General features: G+C 41.1%; 1 protein-coding gene across 1 annotated transcript in view; it reads left to right on the plus strand.

Moving 5' to 3' along the window:
- Positions 1 to 22,800, plus strand: part of ADGRV1 (adhesion G protein-coupled receptor V1) — a 421,530-nt gene that overhangs the window by 395,689 nt on the left and 3,041 nt on the right. Inside the window, exons 88-89 of the mRNA XM_074952844.1 lie at positions 15,698 to 15,889; positions 17,095 to 17,272. Coding sequence (XP_074808945.1) covers positions 15,698 to 15,889; positions 17,095 to 17,272 — 370 coding nt within the window. The remainder of the gene's footprint in view (positions 1 to 15,697; positions 15,890 to 17,094; positions 17,273 to 22,800) is intronic.

Raw genomic sequence — 22,800 nt, forward strand, 5'->3', positions numbered from 1 at the left:
GGCTGATATTTTCAAAAAGAGTTTTCAACCAGCAACATCCATTATCAAAACGTGTCATACGTTATACAATACATCTGATGATGATTCTCTGAATAGTTTTATCATTTTCTTTGTGAATTGTTTGTTCCTGTGTGGATTACCACCTTCCTGCACATGATAAGACATGCAAATAATCTGGTTTCATTGGAATAGTAATTGCCATAAGAGCAGTCTGTACCTGCTACATACCGGCAATGATTATCCAAAGCAGCCTTTCAGTAGTCCAACAGTGATGGAAAACTGCAGGGAAAGCAGAGGGCAGCAACAAGAGGACTGGCAGTAAATCACTGAAAATCCCCAGGGAAGTTCACAAAAGAATCAGCTAAGGCACTAAGCTTAAAAAAAAGTATATTAACTGAGAAGACACCACAAGGAAGAGCAGCAGCAGCATATGTGCCCAGAGACAGCCACCAAAGAAACCACAGGCAGCGGAGAAGAAAGACCATCTGAATGCTAAGCAGTGAGTAATGCAAACACCCACCATGAGGTTGACAAGCAAAGCAGTGAAGAGGGCTGGCTGCCAACGGCAAGCTAGAAGTGTCCAGAAGCTATATGGAATCTGAAATTGGTATAACTGAAAAAAACATGAAACTAACCAATACACCCCCAAACCTCTAAAAAATAAAACTAGCAACCTAACACTAACAAAGCTACTAGTACCATCAGCGAACAAGAAGAAACTGATCTAAATCCAGTCCAGGCTGCTGCTGGGTTTGTGGGTGACTTCTTTGTCATGTGACTTCTTGCTGCTTACCAACGGACCAACCAAGAAGGAACTCAAGGAAAGTGTGGGCCCGTTACTGAATGAGGGAGGCAACCTTGTGACAGAGGATGTGGAAAAAGCTAAGGTACTCAATGCTTTTTTTGCCTCTGTCTTCATGAACAAGGTCAGCTCCCAGACTGCTGCACTGGGCAGCAGAGCATGGGGAGGAGGTGACCAGCCCTCTGTGGAGAAAGAAATGGTTCGGGACTATTTAGAAAAGCTGGACAAGCACAAGTCCATGGGGCCAGATGTGCTGCATCCAAGAGTGATAAAGGAGTTGGCAGATGTGATTGCAGAGCCATTGGCCATTATCTTTGAAAATTCATGGCGATCAGGGAAGGTCCTGGACGACTGGAAAAAGGCCAATGTAGTGCCCATCTTTAAAAAAGGGAAGGAGGAGGATCTGGGGAACTACAGGCCGGTCAGCCTCACCTCAGTCCCTGGAAAAATCATGGAGCAGGTCCTCAAGGGATCAATTCTGAAGCACTTAGAGGAGAGGAAAGTGATCAAGAACAGTCAGCATAGATTCACCAAGGGCAAGTCATGCCTGACTAATCTAATTGTCTTCTATGACAAGATAACTGGCTCTGTGGATGAGGGGAAAGCAGTGGACGTGTTGTTCCTTGACTTTAGCAAAGCTTTTGACACTGTCTCCCACAGTATTCTTGCCAGTAAGTTAAAGAAGTATGGGCTGGATGAATGGACTATAAGGTGGATAGAAAGCTGGCTACATTGTCAGGCTCAGTGGGTAGTGATCAATGGCTCCATGTCTAGTTGGCAGACAGTATCAAGTGGAGTGCCCCAAGGGTCGGTCCTCGGGCCAGTTTTGTTCAAAATCGTCATTAATGATCTGGAGGATGGTGTGGATTGCACCCTCAGCAAGTTTGCAGATGACACTAAACTGGGAGGAGAGGTAGATAAGCTGGAGGGTAGGGATAGGATATAGAGGGACCTAGACCAATTAGAGGATTGGGCCAAAAGAAATCTGATGAGGTTCAACAAGGACAAGTGCAGAGTCCTGCATTTAGGACAGAAGAATCCCATGCACCGCTACAGACTAGGGACCGAATGGCTAGGCAGCAGTTCTGCATAAAAGGACCTAGGGGTTAGAGTGGACGAGAAGCTGGATATGAGTCAACAGTGTGCCCTTGTTGCCAAGAAGGCAAACGACATTTTGGGCTGTATAAGTAGGGGCATTGCCAGCTGATTGAGGGACGTGATTGTTCCCCTCTATTTGACATTGGTGAGGCCTCATCTGGAGTACTGTGTCCAGTTTTGGGCCCCACACTACAAGAAGGATGTGGAAAAACTGGAAAGAGTCCAGCGGAGGGCAACAAAAATGATTAGGGGTCTGGAACACATGACTTATGAGGAGAGGCTGAGAGAACTGGGATTGTTTAGTCTGCAGAAGAGAAGAATGAGGGGGGATTTGATAGCTGCTTTCAGCTACCTGAAAGGGGGCTCTAAAGAGGATGGCTCTAAACTGTTCTCAGTGGTAGCAGATGACAGAACGAGGAGTAATGGTCTCAAGTTGCAGTGGGGGAGGTTTAGGTTGGATATTAGGAAAAACTATTTCAGTAGGAGGGTGATGAAGCACTGGAATGCGTTACCTAGGGAGGTGGAGGAATCTCCTTCCTTTGAGGTTTTTAAGGTCAGGCTTGACAAAGCCCTGGCTGGGATGATTTAGTTGGGGATCGGTCCTGCTTTGAGCAGGGGATTGGACTAGATGACCTCCTGAGGTCCCTTCCAACCCTGATATTCTGTGATTCTATGAACCTCCCAAGCCAGATCACTGTTCTTAGCCGACAAACATTATTACTATTTGTTGTTCCACAAGCCCCACTACAGGAAGAATCAGCCCAAGGCAAATTTGTGCACTAGATAAAGAAGGAATTTGCCATTAGGGATGGGAGACCTGGTTCAGGAGGAGAAAAACAACTGGCCTGAAATTTGAACTGAAGCTTATCTTTAAGAATTTTAACTTTCCAGTGCCTCTGAGCACTGCCTAACTCTCTTGACCTTACTGGAAGCAAGAAGTACCAGAAAACTCATCAGAGCCTGTTCTCATATGATTTCTAGCCAAGTTTTGCAAATTCAACACATTTTGATAAGCATCCAACTTTTTAGAGCTTTCCAAATTCTAATTTTTTTGAAGTTTGCCTGTTGCTAATGCGTTCCCCCCCCCCCCCCTTGCTTACTCATGCAGCTTGGCAATTTACCTGGTCACCTGTGTGTACTGGGTGCCTCTGAATCCAGATCAAACATGAATCTGCCAGTTATCTGAGTTGCAGAGTCTGTACTTTCTGTAGCAGTTAGGCTTGCAAGTTCCTTGCTCTGGAAGTATTCACCTTGTGGCTCTCTAAACTCATCAGTTCTTAATCTAGGTCTCTTAACCTCAGCAATAATTAAATGTTGCCATATTCTTTTGAATCTCTGCATGTTGAATAAACTGATCAAATCAAACTAAATCCCTGTGGAGGGTTGAAGCTGCTTAAAGTCCTATGGACCAAACTCTTTTGATCATATTAGGCTCAAGAAGTAGGACTTGATGCATTAGCATGAAGGTCACGCTGAAGTCCTGAAGCCACAATTGCCTCATTTTGCCCCTGTCTAACAGGAGGCAATGGCCAAACTATCACAGTCATGGTGCATTTATCTGCCCAATCCCCACTCTTCTTGGCTGCTCCTTCATCCCCACAAAACCCTGCTGTGTAATCTGCATAAACTCCCCAAATCCTGTCCACTTCCCCTGCACAGTAGAAACAAACCAGTTTCACTACATCTGAGGACCTTTGCTGCCACAGTGGGAAGGCTAGATTTGCCCAATACAGCAGATACCCAGGAAAAAATTAGCCATAGTAAATGTAGATCTGTATGGCATAGCTATTGTGATGGCATTGTCAGTACAACAGAATGACACTTTCCTAGTCCAGCTGGTGTAAATGGGCCTGCCTCCATTGACTTCAGTGGGACTGAACAGATTGACACTAGCTGAGAATCGGTCCCTTTCTTGTAAATCTATAATACTAAAAGTATGTCCATTAGCAAAACTATACTTGTGTAATGATTCAATAACGCAGCTGATTGCTGTTCAATTAAAATATGGACTAGGGTCTGCCACTGAAGGATGAGTTGTTTTTCTGTGGCAGCTGATTAACATCCAGGAAGGGGATGATGACCAGGATTTGCTAAGGTAACATTTTTTTAATCAGGAGTTCTGCACAACTGCTTTTACTTCTATAAATACAAATACAAATTGCCTGGTTTGAAATTCAGGCCTAATTTCAACTGGCATCACCTGTATCCAATTCACTGTTGGGAAATAAATGGAGGCTTTGACATATCAGGGCATATCTGCTGGCTGGTGATATATATCATGGTAGTGTTGTACGTGTGCCTTAAAGAAAGATGTAATGTCATAGTGGGAAGTGTCACTTTCCATGAAAACAACAGTTCACTTTAAAAGCCCAACTTAAAATTATGGAAAGGAGCAGCCTTCTTGGGTCTATTTTTGTGGAAAAACAACAGCAAAAAAGGGAGTTGTTGCCAATCTGTATTCTGGTCTCTTCTCTTACTTTACATTGTTATTAGTTGAGAGTTCTTCTTAAATCCCAACTGTAACAGAGTTCATAGCAGTAGCCACCCAGTGACACAGAACAGAGCAGAACCAAATGTCTCAGGGTCCGAAAACAAAACCAGTTTGTGTTGGATGTGTAATGGAGACCAATATAATGGATCAGCCCTCCAGATCTGTATACATTTGTGTGAGGATGTGCATGTATTCTGTGCTTCCGCTGAGAGCCAAGCAATGTCTGTACTGAAGTTGTTGGCTGCTAGAACAGAAGTAACAAGAAGACAAAAACCATAAGTTAATATTGATATCCCTTGTTCATTGGAAACTGTGGAACTGTAGGCTACCGCAGAAACCAAGGAGAAAAGTGACAGGCATAGCAACACACACACAGACAAAGGCCCAGTGCAGTGCAGGCATGCCTCCATATGATTGTGGGCATCCATCACCAGTAGGTAGCATTTTCAGCTGCATACATTCTCCAGATGTAGGCGCATGGGCCCTGATCATCTTATCTGGCTGAGCTGTGCTCAGTGTAAGACCCAAGAGAGCGAGCAAGGGTGACTTTGTTACTTTTGCAGATCTGTGATTCATAATGCTGCTGGAGGTAGGTTCAGGCCCTGGCATAATTTAGGGCAGATTCAGAGCTATTCTAAGTTCATGGATTGAAATGGTCTCCAAGGACTATGCTCTCTCTACGCCACCTGAATATTCCTCAGGTAGCTGTATCTGCTGGGTTTCTGGCTGTTTTGCAGGTGAAGCAGTGCAAAGCAGCTGAGGTTGGGGAGACGGGTAAGACTGTGAAGATCTGGCCCATGTTGTACAAGTGTAGTTGCTGTGGTAGATTCACAAGACCTGACTGGCACCCCTGTATCAAATCATCTTAGTAAGAAACATTCTATTTAGTGTATGATGAGTATGCTCCAATACAGCCAAAAAAACCCCAGGCTGCGCAGTCTGAGTTCAATATCACACCCACAATTTCCAGTGAATCACCATATGTGCAGAAGAAAAGTGGTGGCAGCAGGCCACCTGACACTGTCTGTCCTTCCTCACTTTCAGGTTATTCTACTCTTCTGCTGGTAGGAGCGCTGCTCTTCTGTTTCAGGTACCAGTAGCAGCACCAGCACTTCTGTCCTCTAGTCCTCCCTTCTCTGCCACAGCCACTCTCAGTATGAAAAAAGCAACACCAGAGCAGCAGTGTTAGGACTAGTCTCATCATGTAATCTTTTCACTCTAAGCTCAAATAGTTTCAGCCTCACCCCCACACATCACAGAACTAACTTATGAGATATGGCCACAAATTTCTGAAGTTTGTACAGGACACTGGCTCTCGGTAACCCTTATTTTTGCACAAAAGATGTAGAATGGTCTCGAGAACAGTAAGGCCAACCTTGTATTTATCAGAATTTTTCGAACTTCTGATAAAGATGGTATTAGGTGCACTGCTGGCACCTGAGCAGCATAAATACCTTGCTTACCTGTGCCTGTTTATCTTTGATCCCCTGCTGGAGTAGTTGGCGGGCCTCACTGAACTGGTGCTTTTGTTACCAGTTCACTTGCCCCTTCCTTCCCCATCATGCTGCAGGTCTGGTAGTGCCATCAGCATAACCTTTCCATGTTCACCGTGAGCGCCTCAGCAAAGACCATGTCCCCACATATCCCTGAACATATTGGATTGAAAGTATGCAAGAAATTCTAGACATCTGGCTAGAAGATGGGTACCTGGCTTCTGGAAGTTGACTTAATTGTCACTGAGAATAGTACCAGCTTGGTCAAAGCAATAAATAACAAACATAAGAGCAAAATCCATTGCTTTGCTACCCCCTTATTTACATAGTCATTGAGGAGTGCTTTTCAGAAAGAGCCGTAACACTGTGAAAGCTGCCACTACACACAACACTGGTGTGTGCGCTTTTCTAATCCTCTTTCAAAGCAAACAATCAGTTGCTACTAATATTGACTTCTAGCTAAAATAGGCATAGGTCAATGTACTCTGGTGCAGGGCATTTCAGTCTTCACAGCTGTTGGAACTCAGCATTGTATATTCAGAACCACATAATTGCACAAAAGCAAAGTGAGTACACTTAGATTTTGCAACAGTCAATAAGTGTAGTGAGGGTATACTTAAGATCCCTTTGAGTATATACATAACAACATGAGAGCAAGTAGCATCACTGCACCAACTCATCTGTGTAATGCATATACTCCAGACTTACTGGGGTCAGTTGGGGGAGTGAGTCAAAGAAGGATCCACTTTTTTTCAGTTAGCAAAACTCTTCTGTCTGTTAAAAACAGGTAGCTTAGATACAAGTGATCATGTATTGATATTTTATAATATGGCATCCCAGCCAATAATATATATACTTGGTGCTTTAACAGTGCCAGTTTCACAAAGCTGAAAAATATGAGTCATATCAGCTGGAAGGAAGAATTTAATCACAAAGTTTTGAATGATAACTGGGAATCATTTAGGAACACCTTGCTAGATGCTCCAAAAGCCATAATTCCACAATTGAGGAAGAAGGCCATGCTGGTGGAAAAGCAAACTGGTTTAGAGGGAAAGTGTAACAAATAAATAAAATAATAAATAAATAAAACAAAAAATACAACAAATGGGAGAAGGGACGTTGATAGTAGTGAATATCAGAAGATAGGAATTGTAGAAAATTGATAAGCGAAGCCAAAGGACACAAAGAGAAATCTCTGGCCAACACTGTTAAAGACAATAAGAAGGAATTTTAAAAAATATATTAGGAACAGAAAGAATCCTAATAATGGTATTGGTCCATTGCTAGATGGAAATGGAAGAATTGTCAATAATAATTTTAAAAACTCACAAAAGTGTTTAACAAATATTTCTGTTTTATATGTGGAGAAAAAAACAGATGATATAATCTCATCATATGGTGATAACACTCTTTTCATTCCACTATTCTATCTTGAGGATGTTAACAGAAGCTACTTAAGTTAGACATTTTCAATCAGAAAGTCCAGATAACTTGCTTCCAAGAGTTTTGAAAGAGCTGTCTGAGAAGCTTATGGACCATTAACGATGATTTTCAATAAGTCTTGGAGCACTGGGGAAGTTTCAGAAGACTGGAAGAAAGATAATGTTGGGCCAATTTATAAAAAGGGTGAACGGGATGACCTGGGTAATTATAGGCCTGTCAGCCTGACATTCGTCTTCGGCAACATAAAGAACTAAAGAAGGATAATACAATTAATGCAAATCAACATGGGTTTATGGAAAATAGATCTTGTCAAACTAAATTGATATTTTTTATAAGATTACAGGTTTGGCTGATAAAGGTAATAGTGTTGACATAATGTACTTAGACTTCTGTAAGATGTTTGATTTAGTACCGCAGGACATTTTGATTAAAAAACTAGATTGATATAAAATTAACACGTCACACCTTAAATAGATTAAAATGGGATAATTAATAGGTCCTAAAATGTAACTGTAAATGGGGAATTGTCATCAAGTGGGTCTGTTTCTACTGGGGTCCCACATGGATTTGTTCTTGGCCCTATGCTATTTAACATTTTTATCAATGACCAGATGACTGGTGCCTCCCCATGCTGGGAGGCACCAGCTAAAGCGGAGGATACGTGACCTCCTCACGTGTCTCCCTTCTGCCCCAACCCGAGACCCCATGCTCTCTCCCACACCCCACATTACCTGCTGCTGCTCCAGCTTCCTCTGGCATGTTTGGCTGCCCCCTGCCCTCCCTGGCACCCAGACCCGGGGAGTGGGACAAAGCCATTCCTGGTCGCTGCTCCATGCAGCGTAGCCAGCTGCCTGGGAGAGAGCCTGGCTGGGGAGGGGGCCAGCAGCAGCCTGCTCCATGCCCAGGCTCGGCTTCTGGAGACAGGGGCCGAATGTGCCAGGGTGGGGATCTCTGGCTCATTCAGCCGCTGTCCCCAGAAGCCGAGCCTGGGTGGGGGACAGCCCACTGCCACCACAGCCAGGCTCTCTCCCAGGCAGCTGCTGTAGGCAACTGCTGCTGAGCTGCCAGAAAGGCTCTGTCCCCGCCCCTTCCTCTCTCCACCTGGATGGCTGCTGGGGGGACACTGGACCCTCCATGCCCCTCCCCCCCGCTCCAGACGCTTGGAAGAAACTTAAAATCATCACTGATGAAGTTTGCAGATGACCCAAAAATTGGGAGAGTGGTAAATAATGAAGAGGATGGGTCACTAATTCAGAGCAATTTAGATTGCTTGGTAAACTGGCTGCAAGCAAACCATATGCATTTTAATACAACTAAATGTAAATGTATACAGCTGGGAACAAACAATGTAGGTCATACTTACAGAATGGAGGACTCTATCCTGTGAAGCAGTGACTCTGAAAAAGATTTGGGGGTTGTGGTGGATAATCAGCTGAACATGAGCTCCCAGTGTAATGCTGTGGCCAAAAGAGCTATCCTGGAATGCATAAATAGGGGAATCTTGAGTAGAACTAGGGAGAGGTTATTTTACCTCTATATTTGTCAGTGATGTGACCACTGCTGGAATATCGTGTCCAGTTCTGATGCCCACAATTCAAGAAGGATGTTGATAAATGGGAGAGGGTTCAGAGAAGAGCCATAAGAATGATTAAAGGATTAGAAGGCATGCCTTTATAGTGATAGACTCACGGAGCTCGATCTAGCTTAACAAAGAGAAGGTTAAGTGATGACTGGATTGCAGTCTATAAGTATCTACATGGGGAACAAATATTTAATAATGGTCTCTTCAATCTAGTAGAGAAAGGCTGGGAATCAAAGGTCTGGGAGTTGTTTAAACTCTACAATTGCAGAGTTTTTAATGGTGAGAGTAATTAACCATTGGATCAATTTACCAAGAGTCACGGTAAATTCTTCATCACTGACCATTTTTAAATCAACACTGGATGTTTTTCCAAATGATCTGCTCTAGGAATTATTTTGGGGAAGTTCTATGGCCTGTGTTATACAGGAGTACAGACTAGATTATCACAATGGGCCCTTCTGGCCTTGCAATGTATGAGTCTATGAAAGTAATGCTTTTGTAAATGGTGCATAGCAAGGAGTGTTGCTTTCCCTAGTCATAATTTAAGTTGCTTTCTCAGCATCTGCTTGGATGGCAGTGTTGTAATAGTGAGAGCACAGGGGTGAGAGAACTAAGGCTATGTCTACATTAGTTGAGCTTACAGCGGCAGAGCTATACCGATACAGCTGTGCCACTGTAAGATCCCCATAGCTTCTCTATGCTGATGGGAGAGAGCTCTGTCAGTAACATAATTAAACCACTCCCAATGAGCTATTTTGGTAACTATTTTGGCAGGAGAAGTTCTCCCACCAACATAGTGCTGTGTACACTACTGCTTATGCTGGCGAAATTTATGTCACTCAGGGGTGGGGTTTTTTCACATCCAGGAGCAACATAAATTTTGCTGACATAAGTGATAGCGTAGACATGGCCTCAGAGTCAGGATTCATGTTTCTAATATCTGACTTAGCCAGTGACTGCTTGTGTGCCCTTTGACTCGGACAGGTTATCTGAGTAATCTATGTACTCATTATGGAAAAACACAGATTAGCAATTTCATCATAAGTGTATACTAAAATGTGGAAGTCCCTCTGAACCTCACATAATGAAATTCCACCCCAGCCTTCAACAGGAGCCATCACGATTGCCACTGCTGCTTGGCTCTCATAAGAACACGGACAGACTTCCAGGTCCTGAGAGAAGTATCTCTGCTGTTTGTCTCTGTGTCTGCTCTTGCAAGATGATAACTGACTATTTTAAATTAGGGAATACACACTGTAAGTCGCTGACCTGAAAACTATTTTATGGTTAATACCAGCCCCTCTGGACCAAGAGTGTACTTACAAAAAAAAGTACTGAAATTATAGATGATACAGATGTACCCAGCCAACAGCAGTTGGTCTTAACCTTAAGTGTAGCAGAGCTGGGGCTCTTCTATAACGATGCTTTGTTGCCATGAGCCTGGGGTGTTGAAGCCTACCCGCTGCTAGTAAATTGTCGCTATGTGTTCCCCACTACTGTGTAACTCCAAGAAGGGTTATTTTAAGAGTTGAATTGTACAGATGAATCTGGTTGGTCTCTCAATCTCTCTGAACCTCGACTAATATAATAATGGTTCCTCTGGACTGCAAGTGTTTGAAATACACTCAAAATTAAACCTCCATAGTAGCTACTAATCTGATTAGGATAATATCCCACTGTGACCACTGAGCCTACTTACTTATGCATATATCCCCATCTTTTTGCCTTGTCCTTCACATCCACTTATTTGTTCATCCACCTGTTGCAGCTAGCCTTAACTATGAGATATCTGGAAAAGGGACTTGTCTTTGTTCTATTCATTCATACAGTGCTTAGCACAATGGGGCACTGATCCCAGATCAAGACCTCCAGGTACTTCTGCAATCTAAATGTTTAATAATAGAATTAATATAGTGGACTAAGTTGAGCTGGAGGCTTGGGCTGACAAGGAGCAGCAAACAGCCACCTGCCACATAAGTGAGGGCAGCTTTAATCTCTTCTGGGGCTCCATAGTCACATAATTATGTCACTGCTCTCTTTTGGAATTGGGCTGTGCAGTGCAGTGCTCTGTGCACAAAACAACCATACTGCCTTCTGTTGTTTGCAGCCTGTACTCCTGCCTTAAACCCTCTAAAGGTACCCTTCTTCTCATGTACTAGCATTGCAGAGAGCCAACCTCTGTTCCAGATTCTTGCGTTTGGTATGGAGCTTGATCTCTGGTCACTGGCAGATTCCAGCCTAAATTGGTATATCTTCTGGTGGTATGGAGCCACTCTAGAAACTCATACCTCACGCTGGCATGGAGTATGCGTGGGAGAAAGGGGATGTGACCAGGGATTCCCTATGCCTCCCAATTAATTCATCCAGTTACTTCAGGGATAGCAGTTGTTCTGAATTGACCTTTTCTTTCTTGTTGGAAGAGCACACACTCCCTTTGAGGTGCCCAGGGAAAGTTTAGAATGTTTCAAGCCAGATTCACTCTTGCTGGTACAGGGAAGAGGGAAGGAAGTGCAAAGGGCATCTTTTTGCACTGCCTGCTCTAGTATGTTCCAAGCAGATTCATTTGAGATGATTTACCCAGGCTAGTACCATCACCTGTCTTCCCTTGACATTTCTATATAGGATGTAGCTTTAGTTTCCACTGGGGCGCTATAGTTACCTAATCATGCCCCCGCATTGGCCAGTTCAATCTGCTTTTGCAGCAGCGCTAGTTGACTGCCAATCCTCAGTGGCACTTTGCATCATATCAAGTTTTTCTGGCAGAGTGTCTACTGCCAGGACATATGGCAGGGCCTGGCAGAATTTGGCCTTCCACAGCAAAATCTTATATCCTTGCAATTTGATGGGAAGGAAGTGCGTAGTTTTGACGTGAGTCATTTTCAACATGCAGATTCTTTTTGAAAAATGCAAACGGTACATAAAATATATGTGCAACTTTTATGAATGGGTTCTTAGAGACTGAATTTCTAGAGACTGTCTGAACTCCGGAGTGCAATGATTTCACTATCATCAGTTCTTCTTAGAATTGCTTCAACAACAATCATCATTCATACCTTTTTATGCTTTATATCAGGGGTGTCGATTAATCGCAGTTAACTCATGCAATTAACTCAAAAAATTAATAATGATAAAAAATTTATCGCTATTAATCACAGTTTTAGTTGCATTGTTAAACAATAGAATACCAATTGAAATGTATAAAATATTTTTGGATGTTTTTCTGCATTTTCAAATATATTGACTTCAATTACAATACAATACAAAGTGTACGCTGCTCACTTTATATTATTATTTTTATTACAAATATTTGCACTGTAAAAATGATAAACAAAAGAAACTGTATTTTTCAATTCACCTCATACAAGTACTGTAGTGCAATCTCTTTATCGTGAAAGTGCAATTTACAAATGTAGACTTTGTTTGTTTGTTACATAACTGCACCAAAAACAAAACAATGTAAAACTTCAGAGCCTACAAGTCCACTCAGTTCTACTTCTTGTTCAGCCAATCACTTAGACAAAAAAGTTTGTTTACATTTACGAGAAATAATGCTGCCAACTTCGTTACAATGTCACCAGAAAGTGAGAACATGCATTTGCATGGGACTTTTGTAGATGGCACTGCAAGGTATTTACGTGTCCGATGTGCTAAACATTTGTATGCCCCTTCATGCTTCGGCCGCCGTTCCAAAGGACATGCTTCCATGCTGATGACGCTCATTTAAAAAAAAAAAACAAAAAAAAAACATTAATTAAATTTGTGACTCTACTCCTTGGGGGAAGAACTGTATGTCCCCTGCTCTGTTTTACCCACATTATGCCATGTATTTCATGTCATCATCTTAGATGATGACCCAGCACGTTAGTTTTAAGAACACTTTCACTACAGATTTTACAAAACATAAAGACGGTACCAATGTGAGATTTCTAAAGATAGCTACAGCGCTTGACCTAAGGTTTAATAATCTGAAGTACCTTCCAAAATCTGAGAGGGTTGAAGTGTGGACCATGCTTTCAGAAGTTTTAAAAGAGCAACACTCCGATGCAGAAACTACAGCACCCAAACAACCAAAAAAGAAAATCAACCTTCTGCTGGTGGCCTGAAATGATGATGAAAATGAACATGCGTTGGTCCGCACTGCTTTGGATTGTTATCAAGCAGAACCTGTCATCAGCATGGATGCATTGCCTCTGGAATGGTGGTTGAAACGTGAAGGGACATATGAATCTCTCGCACATCTGGCACGTAAATATCTTGCGGGGACGCCAGCTACAACAGTGCCATGAGAACGCCTGTTCTCACTTATAGGTGACATTGTAAACAAGAAGCAGGCAGCATTATCTCCTGCAAATATAAACAAACTTGTTTGTCTGAGCAATTGGCTGACATGGGACTGAATGGACTTGTAGGCTCTAAAGTTTGACATTGTTTTATTTTTGAATGCAGTTGTTTTTTGTACATAATTCTAGATTTGTAAGTTCAACTTTCAAATCAAAGAGATTGCACTACAGTACTTGTATTAGGTGAACTGAAAAATACTCTTTTGGGTTTTTTACAGTGCAAATACTTGTAATCAAAAATAAATATATAAAGTAAGCACTATACACTTTGTATTCTGTGTTATAATTGAACTCAATATATTTGAAAATGTAGAAAACATCCAAAATATTTAAATAAACGGTATTCTTATTGTTTAACAGTGTGATTAATTGCAATTAATTTTTTAATCGCTTGACAGCCCTAATTTATACTTAACTTTTTTACAGAAAATGTTTCAGTTGCTGATCCCATTATGTCCAACCCACCTAAAAGTCCTTAGATTTGTTTTTAGAGTGGGAGGATGTTTTAGCTCCTGTTCAATAGTTCCTTTGATTTAAAAAAAAAAAAAGAAAAAAGTATGTACTATGTGCTTTAATTTTTAAATTCACAGACTTACCTCACCACTCAGTTTTCACAAGGCTCCCCTCCCCGAAGATGTTCATGAACATCACTGAGAAACAAAAACAGATCATCCAGTAAAAAAATCCTTTTTTATCAATACAGTTAATTGTTTAACATTTTTATTGCTCTTAAACTTGTTTTGAAAAAATCTGAAGCAAACATTGCAATAGTTTTAGGGGGCATTTTTATGGTATTCAGCCGATTGGGGGTTTCATCTTCTTGTATTACATGATCATCAGGCCTGGATTAACCAATATGCACTGGGTGCACTTGCACAGGACCCCCATTTCAGATTTAGCCTGGCCACCCCAGCTGAATGAGTGAGTGAGTGGTGTTGTGACCTGGCTCACAGGGTCATAGTGCCATTAGGTTTTGCACCCATGATCAATAGTGCAGGAAGCAACTTGCCCACCCCAGCTGCACTCAGATCCTACCAGGCCCGAGGCAAGACAAGAGCCCAGAGGCAGAAGCAGGGCTGGGGATTTACTACTCCTACCGGCAGTTGAGCCTGAGATCAGGAATAGGTGGGACTGGGAGCAGGTCCCTGGCTGCATACAGGGTATAGTACCCCTTCCCCATTCTTATGGGGAGGGCAGCAACCCCACAGGCTTGGGCCCTCTCTATCTAGTCTAAGATAGGTAGCGCACCCCCCCCCCCCGCAAATTTCCATAGTGCATAGGGCTCTAAAAGTCTTTAATCTGGCCCTGATAATCATAAGGGTCTCTTCTGGCCTTCAAATCTATGAATCTGTGACTCTCTGATAAAGTGTGGTTTCAGTCAGTCTGTTGCGTAGGTGTACATACATACAGAAACTGGGTGTTCCCAGTCTCGTTTCGTATTTAAAGTTGCAAACATTAGAAATTCCTCAGAATAAGAGGCTAAATGAAAGCTCATTTACTATTTATAAGCTCAATTACAAGTTTCATGCCTGTAGGGTACATTTCAAACGACTTGCCCTATTTAGTTTTTTCATAAGTCCTGACGACAGAGGGAGCCATTAAAATAATGCAACTTCAATAAAAGGAAGCATTCTAGAATTCTCCTTTCTGCAGATCTCGGAATTAACTCCTTCTTCTTTATTTAAAAAGTTGTTCCCTTCTGCCCACACCCAATATTCATATAATTTAACAATCAGACCAGAAAGAGAGAGTCAGATTTCAGTCCCAAAAGTTAAATGATATGATTTTTGTGCAGACAAAAGACACAGTTTTAACACTTTGTGTTGGCTCAACTTAAAGGTCAAAATTAGCAAGTTTTAAAGAAGAGCCACAGAGACACACACAGAAGGGCTCTTGTAAAAATCGTAAATGAAAGCCACTGTTCAATTAGGGAGTAGCATGGAGAATTTCTTTTAAAACTGCAGCTTGATATCAATGATGGCAGCAATGCAGTTTGCATGAGATTGATATTAGAGCAGGAATGTAAGAAGCCAGCAGGTCAATATGAGAACAAAAAATAGTGGCTGGCAGAATAAAATAAGTGGTGAGCAGTTGCCAGTTTCTGTTGTAAAGCAGTCCCTAAACCTGTTTTCTCACTGTTGTGATGGCTGCGAAACTTGTTTTTTGCTCTGATCTTGGCTTCACAACTGGGTGGGTTAACCAGATAATCATTTTTAATGACCCATTACTGGGGGCCTCAGGACATAAGATTACACTTACTGTTAACTTCTAAACCTGAGTTTTACAATGACACCTGCTCTTGTGATTCAGTGTTTCATATCCCAATCACATGAACCATTGGCTGTTGGAGTAAAAGGGGGCATCTGCTGTGGCATGTAGAATCTTGTCATGACTCTGTGTTCCCAATCTAGGATTGCTTCATTTCACTGATGCTTTCCTTTTCTCCAGGGTCTTTACGTCTTTGTGGTGTATTTTATCCTACACAACCAGCTTTGTTGCCCTGTGAAAGCAAGTTACACCATAGATATGAATGGACATACAAGCCCAGGCTCCGCCTTCTTCACACATGGCAGTGGGATGCCCCCAGCAGGAGGAGAGATCAGCAAGTCTACTCAGAACCTGATCAGTGCTATAGAAGAGGTACCTGTATTCTATACCTCATAATCATTATCATACTTACTGTAAAGCTGAATGGGGAAACAGTGATATACATAGATGTGAGATGACCACCTGTGAATTGCCGGGGTGGGATTATTTTTGTTTTTATGCTTCATGTCTGAATTTGGGGGGGGGGGAATATATAATGATGTTAGCTTGTACAATAAAAGTTGCTATTCTCAGGCATGGTAGCGCTTCTGTGAATTACAGCTCTCTGGTAACATCAGAGCGATAGATCACCCCTCCCCACCCCACCACCCCCCTTTTTTTTTACATTGCTTATTAGCTTTGTTATAAGGCCATGGATTGCGTATTTGAAAAGTAGGTCACAGTCAACATAAAATACTTTCCAGGTTACTGTAATTCTGGGGTGAATCCTGGCCCCATTGAAGTCCATGGCAAAACTCCTGTGACTTCAATAGGGCCAGGTTTTCACCTCTGATCTTTATGGATGTCACAATTGGATTTGTCACATGATGAGTTATGTGAAACAAAAACAATTCAAACTCATTTTTTTTCTGGGACAGAAATTCTGTTTTCTGGCCAGTTCTAGTTTTGAATTAGGTGGGTGATGGGATATACTACCAAGCTCTGCCCCAGCATTTTCAAAGGCACATAATATTGTGAAGATGAATTATTTAAACAAATAAATAAGATTGTCGTGGGATGGGAGGGAAAGAGTGGGGCGCCAGTGAAGGGTCGTATCAAGTGGAAAGAAAGAGGATCTTAGATTGTATGGAGAAGAAAGACAGACTGTTTTGGAGGGTCTCAGGAGATGGGGAAAGGCAACCACGTTGACATTCAAAGAAAGAACAAACAAAGAGATTTTCAATGGAATTTTAGAGTACTTCAATTAGAACTTCTCTGTACCTGAGGAGAATCTTCAGATATGGGGAAAAGTTGGATGACTTTTTTAAACCAACTAGACCATTCATAATGAACACAAAGCCAAATTACTTGTAATCAATTACAGTAATTTTAAAGAGAAAAACATTGAGCTAGACTTTCCCCAGGAAGAGGTGCCAAAAAGCCCATTATAACTCCCCTGATCCTGCATAGTCATGGGTTCAAACCATTCAGATACGGCAGTGAAGAGGGTCTGGTTAAGAATGTAGAAAGACAGAACTATTCATGTACTATAGCTTTTGATGATAACTGCAGCTTTGAGACTTTTAAACTCATTTAAGGTGCCAGCAGACTGGGAGAGGGCATCCTTGCGGCCAGCTAGTCAGGCCAGTGCTGCTTTTAAGCAGAGCCCGCAAAATGGGCATGCCTTCAACACTTCTGGAGGATTTAGTAACAGCTCATTGGTGTCTGATGAGGAATCACAAGAGTTTGATGACTTAATATTTGCTTTAAAAACTGGTGAGTAGCAGTTTTTTTTCTTGGTTTCTAGAAGCCTGTATGCTATGCTTTGTCCTAACATAACAGTTTCTCAGGGAGTCACTAAAAGGGAAGATCCAATTGCTGCTAACACATTCTTGATTGCCAGTACAAATCTAGAGCAATATTTTTGTTTTGGTGTGAACTGTTATTCTCTGAACTAAGAATAATGACCATATTATTTGAAATAACAAGGGAAATAGGCCTACAAAAGCATCATTTGAATAACATTAAGCTTGTTATACAAACCAACAGAAGCCAGGAAAGTTGAAAGTTTAACATTTTTCTGCAAGTACTTTAGGGGTAAGTCTACATAGCAAAGCAAAACCAAATAAACAAACAAACCCCACAGCAGCGAGTCTGAGCCCAGACTTGGGTTTGCGGGACCTACGCAGTGGGGCTAATAAAAGCAGCATAGACGTTCAGGCTCTCTTCCTTCACTAGGTTTCAGCTGTTTTAATAAGTATATTTATACTGTCTTATGACTCAATCCAACTCCTATTAAACTCTATGGAATGATTCCCATTAACTTCAGTGTAGATTGGATTGATCCCTCAAAAGTTAAGCTTCAAATAGTATTCTCTCATTTAAATTCCTAATATATGGTGCAGTACTCTACCTATATTGTATGCATTTGTTTATATAAATGTAGTGTGTACTGTATCATAAATAATCATTTTAAATATGAAAGAATACTATTACAATATAATTATGTATCTTGACTTCATGTTATACTTTGCATATGTGTGTGTAATAAAGACAGAGAATATGTACATTAAATCTGAACTGCCCTTGAACAGTTGCACGTTTCCCATTTAATTAAAAAGTGCACCCCAACAGTGGGGACCCTTTACTTTAGTCCTGTGTGTGTGAAACGCTAACCATTTAAAAGTGTTCATGTTCCTTTCTGTGCTTGAAAAAGTCCTCCACATTTAATTCAGTGCAGCTTCCAAATAAACAGCCAATGTTACAATAAATACACAAAGATACACATTCTGCTGGTGCCACTTAACTTGTTTTTGTTTTATAAAACTATAGTAAGCCAATTGATTTGTTTTTTGTTTTTTTTTAATGAAAAAGGGAATTATAAGATGATTCTAGCGGTTAGGCACAAAGCTACCAAATTATTTCTTTATAGGTTGTCACTTTCAATGGTATTTTTTTACATTGTCCACCCTGCGGTTCATTTCCTGAACATGTTCATTTCTACTGGACATTTTTCAGCACATTTTTATGTTGTCACCCAGTCTACTGCTAACTACTGTGGCATTTAGTACAGTTTTTGGCCAAGATTTTCGAAATTGGGCGCCTGAAATTAGATTCCTAAATCCATAATAGGGTATCTAAATAAGTTGCCAGATTTTCAAAAATTCTGAGCACTTGGCAACTCCCGCTGGCTTCAGGCATTCATTTAAAAAATTTGTGGCCTTTATTTTTTTGTTTTATTTTTTTCCTTCCATATGCTTTTAAAATAATCTTACGGGAAACTGAATGACACAGAAAATTGGTAATAAACAGGGATCCTAGAAATCCATTTGCCATGGAAAAACATGGAATTTGCATTTTTAAAGAGAATGTTTAGTTTTTACAATTTTGTGAAAAAATAAAAACGTACAGTAGAACCCTGTTTTCTGAGCCTCCATTACGCAGCTGCCTGGGACTGACCTCCCGAGCCCCAGTCACTGTTCGCCCCGGACAGCTGGTGACTCAGTTAATACTGAGAGCCGGATAATGGAGGCTCGGATAAATGGGGTTCTACTGTATATCAGTAAAACATTGTGTTCAACTGATACCTATATATATTGTGGCTAGGGAAACTAAAGTTAAGCATTACATTTTAATTGTGTAAAATTGTGGATTTTATGGTTTTTTTATTGGAGAATTTTGTCTTTTAATCACGGAAAACTACGATCCCTGATAATAATGGAGACTTTCGTCATTATGGGTTAGATGTTGCACATGCTTACCACCAATAATAGTGCTTATTGTTTTGTGCAGCTGCATTTGATGTCAGTTGGGCCATTCACAGCAGTAATCACAACATTCAATAGTAAAGAGTGTGCAGGAGTGGGCCTTAAAACATCAGTTCCAATTTGAGAGAAGCAGGGATTTAATGTGATGGCGGTTTATTAACCAACAGTAAGAATAGTTTGCCTTAGTTCAGCACAACTTTATTTTATATGAGAGGTGAATTTGAGCCAAGACCTTGGTTCTGAACAGCTCCAGGCTTTAGGAAAACTCCAGTAATGGAGATCATAAAAGTAGCTAGATAAATCAAATCCAGATTCAAATCAAATCAAGATTTGAACTGGCCCCACCTGTCTAATGTATCCAAGGAAAATCCCGAAGAGAAGAGTTTGAATGAGGATCCAAACTTTGTGACTGTGGCCCATCACACTTAATCCAAAATCCATGGCAGAGTTAAATAATACAATTATGGGGATAAACAACGAGAGAGCAATTAAAAGATGCAGGCAAAGGAGAAAAGATACATTTTCATTTGAGGTTATTAAGAAAAGCATTTCTATTTGGTTCCTATTAAATACTATCTGACAACCTTTCTGCAGACTCAAGAGAACGACCTAAGATTGCATGAACATGTTTTTCAGACTGCCCTGTACTGCACAGTGCATTTCTGGTAGCCCCTTTTGAAAAAGGTTGAGGCATTTTAGTGGGGTGGGGAAGCTTGCACTCCTGTTGCCTTTGTTATACCTGGTCTAAGGATAAGTAGAAGACTTCATTCCCCAAGATTGTCAATCCAGAACCTTCTACAGGTAGCCCTAGTTATGCTAGAAATAATGGCTCAGATCCTGAGGGACTGGTCAGCATGAGAATGAGCAAAGATGTCTCTGTGACACTCCGCTATGAAATGCAGAGGTAATTCAGAGCAACCTGAAGGTTTCTCTAATTTATGTTTGCTGCCAATGATCTCAGGGGTTGTTTGTCAGCCAGGAATTGCTGAACATAAGAACACCCAGCTATGTCCCCTTTCCATTAGCTAGCCCCCCTGTATTGGAAGGAATACTACAGGAGCCACTAATGTGAGTCTACGTCACCCAAGGATTCCACTATGGGGGAATTCTCCAGTGGCCTGTTAAGCTGGCTCCAATGCAGCATTGTGCCAGGGAAGCAGAGAAATTGGGTACCGTATCATGTAGTTTGTATAACTCCAAGAGCTTCAGCTCTGTGCAAGGGATTAAGGAAAGATTACTCCAGGAAAAATAATATAAAAAAATGTACTGCCTGTTGATTGATGCTAAAACCTTGTTTGTTTCCTGCTAGGCATTAGGTTGGCTTAAATGGTTTATTTTATTTTATTTCTTTTATGGCTTTCATAATAAATCAAAGGACTATGCTTCCACTGAATAAGGATAATTATTCCATAATTAGTTATTGCTAATTACATTAATTATCTAATAATACCCATTCATTTTGGGCTAAATCACATTTTGTCCGATTCCTTTTTTAGTGCTCAAGCTCATCTTGACAGCTTAATGAGCCCCTCCTTTTTAAGACTGATTCACTCTAATACATGGGGTTAGAGTAATTAAGATATAAAACCATTTTAAAGTGACTCCCATTTAAGCACAGCTACACTTCAGTCCTCCTGTCTACAAAGCAGTAAGCTGCTGGATCTCCACATGTTATGTAAGGGTGGAGTGTAGTTAAAAAGGGATTGGATGAAGGGAAAAATCGGTGGATGCTGGCCTCAAGCAGTGAATTACTCATAAGCTTTGCTCCTTAGGCATAAATTTTAATGCCGGAACTGAATGCTAGCCTTACGGACCTCTCAGTCCGAACCATATTCCCACCAATAACAAACGCTCCCACCCCTGCCTTTCGGTGACATTCTACTGAAGTCACTCCCTCTGGGCCCGATGGAGGTTCAACACATAAAAGCCTCCAAAACATTCCTAGATGCACAGTTTTGCTCCTTCTCTTGTCTGTGGTATGAATAAGCTGTTTGGGGAGCAGGTCTGTTTATAGTAGTCATTAGAAGTCATACCATACTTTTGGCTCATAAGCACTACCACACTACACCTGAGATTATCAAGTGATGACAGAACCAAGGTAGGCAGGTTTATGACCCACATTTGCAATGTTTAAGGAAGTTTTGTTCACTGCCAGCCTGAATTTGGCCCTTCTGCATTAATAATTTTAAAAACCCTCCAAAATCAAAAATAATTTGAAAAGTAAATCGGTTATTAAAATACAACACACAACGCCATGTAAGCTTCCCACAATAATTTATTGAATATAGTATTGAACAGGTCGACATTTTCAAAAGAGTCTGCTAATTTTGGCTGCCATCATTTTGCGTGCTCACTTTGAGACTCAGTATCTCAGATTGGGAATCCAAAACTAGAAGTCACTTTTGAAAATACTGGCTGAAATGTTCAGTTGTTTAGCATTCCTGAAAGGTGATGGACAAACTCCTTGTAGAGAAAAGTCCTTTTTATCCACAGCTATGGTACAGGCAATGGCAATCTTAGCTCCCCCACCTTGCCTCACCAATGTACCTCATATCCGGTCTGAAAGGAACAAGTCAAAAGGTGAGAAAAGGGGGAGAAGGCGATTTCCCTGCCCATTCAATTGGCTTCTCCACCGTTACTGCCAACAGAGGTGCTAGCTGAAATAGTGGATGGGGGACATGGTTCCACTAGGACCAAGGACTCATTTCCATTGAATCCTAAAATTTGTCACTAGAGGATCAATTGGTGACATATTACTCTGCCAATCTCTATAGCCAGCCAATCCCATAAAACAAGATGTAAAGTGTAAGAGTGTGTGTATATCTACCATCAGATTTTTGTATTTAATGTCTAATACTGCACATTGACTATAAAAGTGTGATGGATACAGAATATAGTCTATGTGTTTATAATATGATAAAAAATACCCCTAGAAAATGTGTACAACAGATAAAAATAACAAGTTGAAAATACATCCAACATTTTTCACAGATATTATAGTGAAAGCTCGATACGTGTGCAGGCAGCTAAGTAAGATCAAACTTAGGCCCTTCATGTGGAACAATTTTTAAAGTATGTTGAGTGTTGGGATTCACTGAATAAATCTTTTGACCAGTAGATGTCACTGGAGGGGCCTTGCTGGTTTTGCAGCTGTAACTCACCCATGCTCACTCTGAAATGATTACATCTGGTTCTGAGGCAAGATGGGCCCTAAACTGAGAACAAGCTGGCCCAATGAACTCTGCAAACCTCGTCTTGTAAACACTCCTAGCCTCACTAATCTGTAGACCAACTGTTTGGTAGTTTGGTATCCCGGTTACATTGAAACTCTAATTCCTAAAAAGGATCAATTCCTAAACATTTTGTCAGAACAATGACTGTTATAAAGGGAATTAACCTACTTTAAACACAACAATCTGTTGTCTCCTTCCTAAAAGGATGCTGCCTGGCCATGTTCCATTTAGGAATGTAAGTACTGCAATATCAGATTAGTCCATGTGGTCTAGTATCTTGTCTCTGATAAGGAGGACTTGTGGC

The sequence above is a fragment of the Natator depressus genome, chromosome 5, assembly GCF_965152275.1.
Source record: "Natator depressus isolate rNatDep1 chromosome 5, rNatDep2.hap1, whole genome shotgun sequence".
In the NCBI taxonomy this organism is placed as follows: domain Eukaryota; kingdom Metazoa; phylum Chordata; order Testudines; family Cheloniidae; genus Natator; species Natator depressus.